The 12,412-nt window shown below is 44.9% G+C and overlaps 1 protein-coding gene across 2 annotated transcripts in view; it reads left to right on the top strand.

Annotated features, from left to right (window-relative positions):
* Nucleotides 1–2,952: 2,952 nt before the first annotated feature.
* acap3a (ArfGAP with coiled-coil, ankyrin repeat and PH domains 3a) overlaps nucleotides 2,953–12,412 on the top strand; it is a 55,332-nt gene continuing 45,872 nt past the window's right edge. Inside the window, exon 1 of one of the 2 annotated variants that reach the window (XM_030358153.1) lies at nucleotides 2,953–3,205. In XM_030358153.1, the coding sequence (XP_030214013.1) occupies nucleotides 3,159–3,205 (47 nt within the window). In that variant the 5' untranslated portion in view covers nucleotides 2,953–3,158. The remainder of the gene's footprint in view (nucleotides 3,206–12,412) is intronic. The other variant, XM_030358144.1, reaches the window with a different exon arrangement.

Genomic DNA, 12,412 nt, shown 5'->3' on the forward strand with positions numbered 1-12,412 from the left:
CCTCTGTCTCTCCCACTCTCTTTTGTTCTGACTTCTTCTCAATAAGCAACATGATCACCTTCATGTTCTAAATGCAAGATTACAAAGAAACAATAAAATGCATGGAGATACAAGCCCATTGATGCATGCATATGCATCATGCAGAATACAGAGTGAAGCCTTGCTTCCACGGTAACCACTGCTCAACAAGGCGCTGCACCTGCCGCCGTCGACGGAGACGGGTGCAGCAGCTACTCCTCGCTCTCAGAGTGTGGTTGCCTGCAGCACTCTCAAGCAGACTCAAACAGGCGGGGGGGGGAGGGGGGGGGGAGTAGAGAGCGCTGAAGAGAGAGTGAGCAAAAGTAGGTCACCCTCCTAGAAACCCACACTTCTCCCTCTCTCTCCCCCCCCCCCCCCGCCCCCCATGTGTTTCCAGCTGCATTCACTGCTCATGGCTGCCAGGGGGAGGCCTTTTCACCAAAGTCCAAATTCGAGTGGACAGCCATTCAGGCAGGGGTGTACTGGGACAAAAATTCAGCCCTGGCATTTTCTGTCCAGACCAGCCCACTACATTATCAGCACTAGGGGTGGGACGAGACGAACGGGAAGAACCCTGTACGTACTTTATTAAAACAATTTAATCAAGTACATACATCCTGCTATAGCAGTGCAAATTGCTATTTGTGTCTCTTGTGCTGTTGACAAGGAAGGTGTGAAACCTGAACAGGAAGTTAACGGACATCCTGTGGTCGCTGAATCTCCATCCCCCATATCTACATAGCTACAAAACGCTTGTTAAATATCACACTTGATCCAACGCTAATTTCTCTCTTGCAGTTTTTAGTCTGTGAATGGGAAAATGTTTTTGTGTAAGCCCAGCATTAGTTAAAACCAGACTCGGACAATAATAACAAAATATCCTGACAAATAATCTAAATAGAAACATATTACAGACAGTAGCAGCATTAGAGCTGAAACGCATTTGTTTCAATTGTGACTCAGTCATTGTGAAACCATAAATAGAGAATTATTTTTTTTTATCTGTAGCTGCGAGAAAAAGTCTAAGACATGAATTACTTACTCGTGGGAGTCGCGGACTCCCACGATTCCGGCCCATGCCATGAGGTCCCGCCCACCCTGGTTTGTGTTGTGATTGACAGCACTGTCAGGGCTCTCTGAGCCTGTCAGCCCATGATTGATTGACAATGACAAACATAGACCAATAATATGTGTCGATGCTGGCAACACACTGCTAGCCCTCTGTAGCCAATTGGCCGGCCTAATTGGAGGGAATTTAGAGAGAGAGAAAAAAACGAAACATAGCGGACCGGACCGGCCCACATTGGGTCAACGGCCCACCGGGACGATGCCCGGTGTGCCAGATGGCCAGTCCACCCCTGCATTCAGGCAACCATCCTCCTCACAGGCCCCTCGTTGGAGCCGCCTGCTTGTCTGCTCCCTCAAGACCCCACTCGGTTACTGTACTGGAAACAACAGCAGCAGGGGGGTTAGGACATCAACGATCAATGACTGCCGTGGCACCTCACACCTCCCCAGTCCCCCAACCTCTCCTCCCTTGGTGTGGGCTCAGATGTGTGCTGCTGTCATGAGATCTTTGCCACCCGCACAGTAGTTCATGTCAGCAGCGAGGTTATGTGGAAACGAAAACACGATATGAACACATGAATGTGTCAAGGTATGTTTGCAGATATCCAAGATTTATTAGGATCTATTATACTATAGATCCAACCATTCCAATCAAGCCATCATCCATAAGGATTGAAATAGGGCTGGATCTTCAAAGTCCTATACGACAGCAGTCAAGGCAGAGGAGATAACCCTTCAAACCTGAGAGAGAATTTCTCCATCTTGCATGAACGGACCACATACAACCTCTGACTGAATTGAACCAGGGGGTAGATTCCATTATCCTGGTCTCCTCCCAAGTCTTTCCTTCCCCTGATTTTTTTGGATCAGCAGACTGCTGACTACATGTTCTTATAGAAGCAGTAGAGGCTTTGATCTGAGAGGATGAAAATCAAAAGAGTGAATGAGAGTGAATGAGAGAGAGAGAGAGAGAGAGAGAGAGAGAGAGAGAGAGAGAGAGAGAGAGAGAGAGAGAGAGAGAGAGAGAGAGAGAGAGAGAGAGAGAGAGAGAGAGAGAGAGAGAGAGAGAGAGAGAGAGAGAGAGAAAAATGGTGAGTGAGAGAGAGAGAGAGAGGGGGAGAGGGGGAGAGGGGGAGAGAGAGAAAAATGGTGAGAGAGAGAGAGAAATGGTGAGAGAGAGAGAGAGACGGAGAGGGGGAGAGAGAGCGAGAGCGGACAGAGAGAACCTGTTTGTGACTTATGTCTCTGTGGCTAGACCTAACCACACCTGTTTTCCCTGGCAGGAAGGACATTATCGTCCGGTAATATTCATACTGTATATAAATCCTGCATATCAGTGGATGAAGTTATCAAGGGGTTAGTGAAGGAGGGGCCACGCCCTGTCAAAGCGAGCGAGAGGACAGAACAAAGGTGCTCTATAAAGCCGGGAGAGAAATCCTGAGCATCCCTTCTAATCCTGCTTTCCCGCTTCCACTGAATTAATCATGTCCTCTATTTTAGGGCAATAGAGCGGAAATGAACAGCCTCTAGTTGAAACATACGCAATGACTAATACAGTGCCATGAAATCATTCAATTGGATGGGTCTGGCTCGTCTCATGTGTGTTTGTGCAAAATATTTTTTATTTTAAGTTTGCCCTGCAAGTTTACATTTGCAAGAAAATAAATTACTAAGAGATGGGATCATTGAGCTGTTTTCTAAACATGTCATCATCCTAGCATCGTTGAGATATAATGAGTGAATCAGATCAGCATAGACCAGAACCTTTCCATCAGATGGGATTCGTTGACTGGCATCACACCGATTGCTCTCAGATGTATCGTTGTTTTTTTTCATTGATTTCATTCAAGTGAGCCAGCGTGTGACGTCACCGCCTTGCTCATTTCCATGCAGCGGTCCAGCGCTCCCGTCCGGCGCTCTCGAGCTGTAGACGGAGTTCAGCGGAACGGGTGAACGTTTCGGGAGAGGAGCATCGAGGATCGTCCATTCGGATACTTAAATACGGACATTTTTCATTCTGCGAAGGAAATGAAATTCTTCTTTTAAAGGTGCCCTTAATCATATCACCGAAGATGACGGTGGATTTTGAAGACTGCATTAAGGACTCACCCCGCTTTAGGTAAGAACAATGTCGAGTTGAACAATTATAACGTTAACTTTGAATACATCTGCTTTTTAACATTAATACCATTATCCATGACGATAATAAAAGCAACACATTGGATAAATGTTACGACAGAGTAATGTCCACACTGATTTAGTAGCCTGTTCAAGTTCCAACTACCACGAGCGAGCCATCATGTAGGGTCGGTCCTGTTTATCTTTGAAAATGTGACCCTACTAGATGTAATAACACACATGCCTACTAGTACCGTTGTTGATTATAATGGTACACCAGACCTGAAAACCTATTTAAAAACGCTTTTTTCCCCTCCACAATCTGTCCACACGTAACGCCCAGCGTCCAGGGATGTGTGCGGGATGAGCTCCATTCGCCGTCACGTGCGCTCAGACCGGGATGTGCCCCAGAATGGGCACACAGCACACACGCATGGAGCAGGGATGACTATTTTCCTAATATTAGAACAATTGTTTGGTTATAGAGCCTAACAAATGTGTTATATTGGTGTCAGTGTGGTCAACGACAAAGCCAACTCTCTCTGACATACATTTCCATAACGGGAAAATACGTCATTAATGACTCGTGACAGGACGTCCAAAGCATGAAAGGATATCCTTTTGTTTATGAACTGCTTTAGGAACTGATGAAAGTGAAACCCTAAGAGGTATGTTCAAACAAAGTCACTTACTATTGGGATTAAGGGGTTCCACTACGACCAAACGCGCTGACTGCAGACCACCAAAGGTTAGATAAATAAGGCAGGAATTCCTCGACACCCAAAACACCACGCCTGCTGCCCACATAGACTGTAGACCCCGAGACGTTCAGGCTCTGTAGGGAGTCTCAGCGCTTGCCTGCCTATCTGTTGAGCCTGCCTAGTTTAGATTCCTTTACACATGTTATATATGTATGTGTGTGTGTGAGAGAGAGAGAGAGAGAGAGAGAGAGAGAGAGAGAGAGAGAGAGAGAGAGAGAGAGAGAGAGAGAGAGAGAGAGAGAGAGAGAGAGAGAGAGAGAGAGAGAGAGCGCAATCTATCATTGTTGATATGCCACAGATATTCATCTCTCTCTCAGTGTTTGAATGAGAGAGAGAGGGTGAGAAAGAGGGTGAGACAGTGTGTTAGTGAGAGAGAGAGGGTGAGAAATGTGTGTGTGTGTGTGTGTGTGTTTTACTTAGTGAGCGTGTATGTGCGTCTCTCAGAGATAGAATCTGAGCTCCAAATTTAAGACTTCCAGACTTGGCAGCAGCACCTTAATGACGGCCATCTGGGTTGGAGAAAGGCAGCTCCCAGGATGCGGAGAGAGGGGTATTAACGACAAACCTTCTCTCTAGACAGATGCAGCATGCTAGACAGACATATTGGCCCCCTCACCACCATCACCACCAAAGTCATTTCTGAAAGCTTACGGAGGTCTTACGGAAAGATCTCATTCGGGACTTTCTCCACTCCCACGTCTAACAGGCAGGCAAACATATTTCCCCGGCTAGGGGATTTGAATGTGGAATGAATGTATGGCTCTTAAAAGGGAGTGCTCTGCCCAACGTATCTGTCTCTGGTTTCAGGGGTGTCCCACAGAAACACCCGCTGTGTGTGGACATGTTTCATACTATGCTCTACTCTGGTGTTCCTTTTGTTTCATGTCCGCAGTGAGGCAGTGAATGAAGCAGTGAGGCAGTGAAGCACCTGGTCTTATGGTGTGGCTGGTGAAACAACTGGACCAGACCCTCAATGAGACGCACCACACAACTGATTATTTTAGTCGGTTGAGACGGCCACAAGGTTTTGAGAGGACATTCAAACAGTTCTTTGAATGGCTGTTAAAGTAGTATGACTGTTGTGTGAAAAACCCCGGAGGGCAGATGACAAGTAAGAGAGTCGTCTCGGAATAACAGGAAAATCAAGCAAGTTGTTTTCTCTCCATATTTTGATGTTCAAATGACACTTCACTGGTTAATCATGTAGAATCATGCCAGAAACATGACTCTTGTATGAACTAGTTGTTCAGAAGAGTAGTTCTTCAGTCCAGGAAATGTAAAATAACCTAAAAGAATGTTACGATTTGCAAGATAATGCATGGTTAACACTTTTCATTGGTCAGCTGATACAAATGAGAACTTATATGGCACATGACATGGCCAACACATTAATCTCCTTCCAGTTATGCCTCCCTAATGTGTATTTTCCATCCAGTCTCTATGGTTATACCCGGTCCCGGACACCAGCAGACAGATGTTAGGCTGCATGCAACCACGGCGATGGCGACATCTGCTTTTCAGAAACCACAGTGGGCCACAGTGACAAATGTATGTTTGCTGAACTATAACATTGGCCGTGTGCAACGTTTGAGCTGTTCTATCCTCAGTGACACGCTAACTTGAGGTCCCTCACGTGCACTGTTAGAACATGAGTCAACAAGAGGCTGATCTCACCTATCAAACATCCCACACATTATGTTTTTTCTGAGAGCCACACTCTACAATACGGTGATTCTAATGAGTGCTTGTTGATGAGCCAATGATCTAGGGCTCCATCCTACATTACCATGACCTAGTGTTTAATAGTGCCCAGAAGGACACTTTGAGAAGAACAAACAACTAGTGTATGAAAGTCTCTTCAATCACACTCTGTCAGAGAACCAAGTGGGTTCATCTCCTTCCCCCTCCCACGTGTTTGCAGGACTTGTTAGTGTCCACACGGATCCACCCTGGTGTCCTTCCAGTCTAGCAGCAGAATATGTCCATTGTCCAGGCAGCGCCTTGCCTTCCGCCCCAGTGACCGACCCTTTTCACACACAATATGAAGAAGCCCCCGAGATTCCTCGCTTCCGCTCCCACCACCATGTGAAGAGCTGGAGGGGGTGGTGACGTCAGGGCTGTCTCTGAGCCGATGGGGGTTGTTAGTAACTCATGGTCAGTGGTGCAATGCATTGATAGATGGAGGACGTCCTACCCTACACTCAAGGGCCAAAGACCAGGGGCCTGTAGCACTAACTGCTTCTGCATCTCCAGTGTGAGAGAAGTTGAAGAGGGATGGATGGATTGGGTGGATGTCTTTATAGATGGTTGAATCAGATACAGGGATGGATGGTTTCGGTGGAGGTGTGACCCAATGTCAGATGAAAGAGGTGCCTGTCCAGTGACATCGCTGCTGCTTTGGAATGCAAGACATGTGATCATGTGATCTTCCGGGCAGCTCATGTCAAGCTGCCCGGAAGAGAGCTTGACATTAATAAACCTAATCAGGGTCTTTCAAGCTCAAACTGAACTTCGACAGCATCGTGGCAAAACACAGACTATAAATGGCATGGCAATGTGTTGAGTGCCCATGAACGGCGCATCACAGCGACTATGAATTCATCTTGAAACAGCTGTGTAATTCCAAATCCACCAAGCTAGCATAATCACGCTAACCAGGCCCTTCTGCCGCCTCTTCCTATTGAAGTATGAACACCAGAGATATTCCTGCAGAGCCTCAATTGAATGACCTTGAGTTCACACAGCAAGGTTTTTTGCCATGATGTTATGAAGGGTGAGGCATCCGGGGAGTTCAGAGCTCCAGGTAATGAAAGTTACAGGGGTTAATTCAACTGTTTGAAGATGGTGTTTCTTAATCGGAGATTGGCCCATATATTCATCCGCTCAATCCCTCCACTCCCAGGGATCACACCTGGAAGGGAAACGCTGGCGTGCTTGGTGGCATCTTTGATGCAGGGAACTTAACACCTATCTACAGATAACAAAGGAATGAGTATGAAGGGTATTTGCAGGCGAGTTGGCCGCTCAGAAGGATTCTCACTCAGCACCTTTTTACCTTTACATTAAGGGAAAATACGTCCTGAAATGGCAGTGACTCTTCAGATTATCTTACTTTTGGGATGAAAATGGCCAAGTTCAACATGATAATAGCGGGGGGGAAAAGGTAGATAATGTGCTTTGATCCTTTGGGCCTTGATTGATTTGAGGGTGCAAAAGAGATAAAGCATGCTATCCAGCTTTGCTTTCTATACATGAAGGGGTGTGGAAACATGTTAAAATGTTATTGGTTAAAATTGTGAGCCTATTAGTGAAGACGTGACCTTCCAGCAGATGGTAGGTCACCTGACCCCCAGAAGGCAGGCCCTATATATGTAGTACCTGAAGTTCAAATCAGGTTTTGATTATAGTAATAATAACCTAGTCCCTACATGTTATTCAACAGTGATAAAGTGATGCACGAGAGGCCTAAATTCATGTGAATGTAATGAGGGCATTATGTCAGCGGAGACTTGTCTCTGTTGAAATGGATTACGATGCATTGATGATGTCACCGAGTCTTTCTGTTGGACATTGTGGTTGTGGTAGTGGTGGTGGTGGGGGCTGCCCCCCTAAACTCCCTCTCATCTCATTTTCATGAATAGCAACTTTTCAGCCCATGTGTGGACAAAGAGCCATGCGGAGCAGGGTCCTGCATTCTGAGTAGTGTGCTAATCTTTTCTCTAAAGGACATCCTAAGAGAGTACAAAGCATGTCTGGGATGGATGCCAGCGCAAAAAGGACTTGCTCTTCCCGCCTTTTGCCATGCACAAGCAGCAGTGGTGTGTGAACAGTTTAATAAGTGGAACCCAATGGAACGCAGAAGCTGAACTTAATGGCCATCGTTCTGAAGAATTCCAGTTGCCTTTCTTGTCCCTCTGCTATCCGGTGTTGTAAAAGGAAAGTGTGTGTTGAGTCAACGTTGTATCAGCTCTGCCAGAAGGTCCTTGAGGCGCAAACGAGACTGCGAGGAGTGGATGTGAAGCAACAAGTGAGACCAGAAAGGCTGTTTAGTTAATCCTGGGAGTCCGGTCTCTGACCCTCATCTAAGCCCTCCGAACCAACTTTGTAGTGATATTAAATTATAATTGCTTAGTAGATTGGATTCTGGTCATCCAAAGCAAACATCTGCTTTAAATTCACACTGGTTGTTCAATATCTAATGTTTCATACTGTTTCTAAGGGAAAATCCAACCTTACTTTGATATTGAGAAAAAGGGCTCCAATTAAATTTTAAGATCTCACATTTTGTTAATACACTGCAGTAATGCCCCCCTGAATACAAATTATCGCAGTGTATTTACAAAACAGACATCTACAAAAAGTTAAACTCATAAACGTTTGCCTTGCTTAACATATCTTTGCTCTAACATGCCTCTTGTAAATATTGTATCTTTGTAAATGATACACAATTTGGGTACTTTGAATAACAGTCCATAGGTATGTATTTAAGAAATAAACAACAAAATTCTCACATAGCATTGTATACCACGACTGGGTAAATGTTAATATGATCCTGATCACATAATAGAAATATGAAATTTACTTCTTTAACCCTCTGTATCAAAGATACAGAGGGTTTTCACTCCCCCTGGACTGCAATGAGACACCACAGAGAACTGCCGGTTCTGCCTTGTCTAAAAGGCTATAACTCTCAGAGTTATGTAAATAATCGGACTAATGTCCCCGATAGATTATCCATTCTCTGCAGAGCTCTTTACATTGAGTACAGGAAAGGTTGGCGGAATAGGAAGCTAGGAGCTAGATATGCAGCTGGATTCTTTTTTTCAGTGCTTTCACATCAATTTAACATTTTTAAAGGATCGACTGACGCAGGCTGTTTCATCTCTATTGAACTTATGACCTTTTACTTATTTTTATTAAGCTTCAGGTTTCAGCCCTTGGACACAAGCAGTTTTTACTCAGTTTTGACATGCTTTACAGTATTTTCCAACTGACGGTTTTCCATTTCCTAAACAGCATAGTTGTACCCACATTTCTGCACTGGCTACATGATTGTTGAGCACATTATTTTAAGACTGTAATGTATTATTTTGTAGAAGGCATTTGCTGCCCTTCTGGATTATCTCCAGTTCCAACTGATAAGGTCGATGTTAGGTTAAAGTGTCATTGCGTAGCCTGAGACGTTTGACAATGCAGGCATATCTTTTTAAGGATTTGTTTGAATAACTATAAAAAATAGAAAATACCCTTATTTAAGAGGAGCCGACTTCAGTATATGAACTTTGTAACTCTTTTCTTGAATCTGTCCCTATAATTAATTGATGTTTTTTTCAGGCTCTGGTCAAGAGTTGACCTTTTGGCCAACGGCCAAACACTTTGTCTTCCATTGACTCTTTTTTATCACAGTGTATAGCTGTGCTGTTGAGCTCAGCCTCATGTACACACACTTAGGTGTATTGATAAGACTGTTAAAGTGATGAGTTTGATTTATAGGCATTACAATATATGTAAACATTCACTTCTATGGTTACAAGGCCTTTTGGATTAATGTGCTGGTCATTTTCACTCAGGACACAGAAATGTATTTGAATGTAATTTGAATATTTTAACATCAACCCTGCTTTGGCAGCTAAAAGTACCCGAAATGCTAAAGGATACGGCAAAGTAATAGTTAGTAGTTAAATGCATTAAGTTGGAGATGTAGAGGTAGAAGAACGTGCTTTTATTTGATCTGAAAGACACATCGAAGGCTATGTGGCCTGAAAGGTACAACAAACACAGAAACAAAGAATGCATATTTCTCAGCCACCTCCATGGTTTTGATCCAGAGGCAGCAGGCGTTTTGAAATGCTGAATCACACAAGTTACCAAGGCAAGCATCTGTTTTGGATTTGCTCTTCCCTTTTCTCCTCCTCATTCTCTGACTCTCTCTGACTCTCTCCTTACCTCAAACACCCCGCTCTCCCCCTCTTCCCCTGCTGGCTTTCCCCTGTTGAGCGTGGGTGGACTTCCTGGTCGTGGCTGGGCCAGAACAGGGCCACGGGGATGTGTCAGGAAATGCGTAAGCTTGTTGAAATATTGAAAGGGGGGTTTGGAGAGAAGGATACGAGCCCTGGGTTACGGGAGGCCGCCTGTGATGGGGTTGCTGAAATCCCGAGACTCCCCATCTATGACGTTGCCACCCTGCCTCATCAGTGATGACCAGCATCGTCTGAATCATACTGTTGAATCATAAATTGAGCAGGTGGAATAAATTATGCAACCATTCAGGATTCTCCTTTATTGCGCTCTCACTATATCGAATAACGCAACCGTTTCTACCCAATTATTCCAGCTGAGGAATCCCATTGTCCCTATTAATTGTGTTTATCAGAAGTTGTTTTGATAAAAAGAAGATGGATAACCATGTCCGCTGATTAAATCTAGGAGGTGTTATTTATAAAGGTTGATACAAGTCCTACTAATGGATATCAGTGGTTTTCCCCGCTCCACCACTGATTTTGCTCAGGATCTGTTGTGCCTGACACAGTGGATCCATCAGCATCCTGGTTCAGGGACTGACGGGATGGGGTCAAGGGGGCTCAGCAATGGGCCAGAGCGTGACGTAGAGGACAGGTCGCTGACCGCAGCACAGCGGAAACATCTGGGGGAAGAACCTTAGGAAGTGGCGGGACCAACCCCTCTCCCAATGCCCCCCGCTAATCCAGCGGCTGAACAGACCACAAAGTTGAGACTTTTCATTGAATGATGTGTGTGGGAAGTTGGGAACCACACACAAACACACAGTAGACTTGGTTAAACCGACCACATTCACAAGTGAATGTTTTGCAGTCCCGTTGCAATTCACTTAATGATTTCTCTGCTTCTGGATCACAAAGTTAAACAGGAATAAAGTATCACTTTTCACATTTATCAACCAAATCTGTGAGCAAACGGCTGCCATCGCCATCCATCTGGTCATTGTCTTGAGTTGTTTTAGCGTGGTATCTTGTCTAGTACGCACGGACCATCTCCCCGGTTCTCAGACAGGAAAGAGCAGAATGCTTCACGCGTCTGGTATGTCTTTCTATTGCAAGCCAAGCTGCATGTTTAGCCCACAAAAATGCCGGGGAAAAACTCCCAGCTCAGCCCCACAACCACTGTTGAACATTGTGGCTGTTTAGAGAAGAGGGACTTTCACTGGCGGCATTCACATGTCTCACCCAAATGTCAGTGTTCGAGGGGAGGACTGGCTGGCGGGCCCATTAGGTCTTCTCCTTACCCAGTCACTGATTCAGCCGGATGTGATCCATAAGACGGGGAAAAAAAAGAGCTTGTAGTGGCCCCGAGTCTGTGGAGCCTCATTGTATTTCTCCAGACAATAAAACCTTGTCATGTTGGCTCATTCCCACGGCTCAGGGCCCTATGAGGTCCAGAAGCTCCTCTCTGTCACCCCCAAATATCTACATTGACATGCTTGCGTGTCGGAGTAATGCTGGACCACCCTGTACTAATATAAACCGGCTCCTCCAGCCAAGACTTTTTATACTGTGTCCTTGTTTTTTTCTTTCAATCTCTCGTCTACTCCTCTACAACGGCAAACTCTTTAACCCCGTCCCTGATCAAAAAAGTCCTACCCTTGCATTTACGACAGACCCCTTAGCATCGCAAATGTGTCTTATGTTGCTTAGATTTGGGGCATTTTCTTTCTCCTTGGATTATTTCACAGTCATTCATGATAAATGTCCATAAACAAGCTACCAAAGTTAAAAGAAAAACATAATAACATTATAACAGGAAACAGACAAGCAATGTGATTTGGCTGAATGGCTTCACTTATATTGACATTCTTATGAGGACATTCAGAGGTTTGCTGTCAAAATAGGGTTGATCGGCCGATACAAAAGGTTGCTGTGCTGCACAGTTAATCCTTGTTACACTTCCTCTTCTGGCCAGTCTGGTTTAAGCCAAGCTCCACCCTCCATCTGAAGGACCATATCCCACTGGGGTTAATTGCTTAATTGCATCGCTCCCAGAATCACTAATCGACTAGAAGACTAAAGCAAGTCATTAATAATGCATGAGGCTGATACCCATCTGTCAAAAGGCATTGTTGCAGCAAATCTTTGGGCCTCCCTCCAAATTAACCAGTAATTAATACTTTGGTTTTACCTTGAACACTAAACCTGTCTCTTCATTGGTGTTCAAATGAAGTGAACCCCCTTTAACCGCTATCCATGGTGATGGCTAGTGGTGTAGTCAAGTATACTTGTTATAATGAGAAATGTTTTATGTGTGCGCCACACGCCATGGCTTTGTACTGGTGTTTAAGCTTACCACTCACTCACGGATGCAACCAACAAGGTTAACTGCTTCTCTGATTTAGCTCCAAACATCCACACAGCCACACATCCGAGGCAGTAGCATACTCCCCGACACACAGCAGGACTTGAATTCGGAGCCGAGTT

Source organism: Gadus morhua, chromosome 1, assembly GCF_902167405.1.
Source record: "Gadus morhua chromosome 1, gadMor3.0, whole genome shotgun sequence".
In the NCBI taxonomy this organism is placed as follows: domain Eukaryota; kingdom Metazoa; phylum Chordata; class Actinopteri; order Gadiformes; family Gadidae; genus Gadus; species Gadus morhua.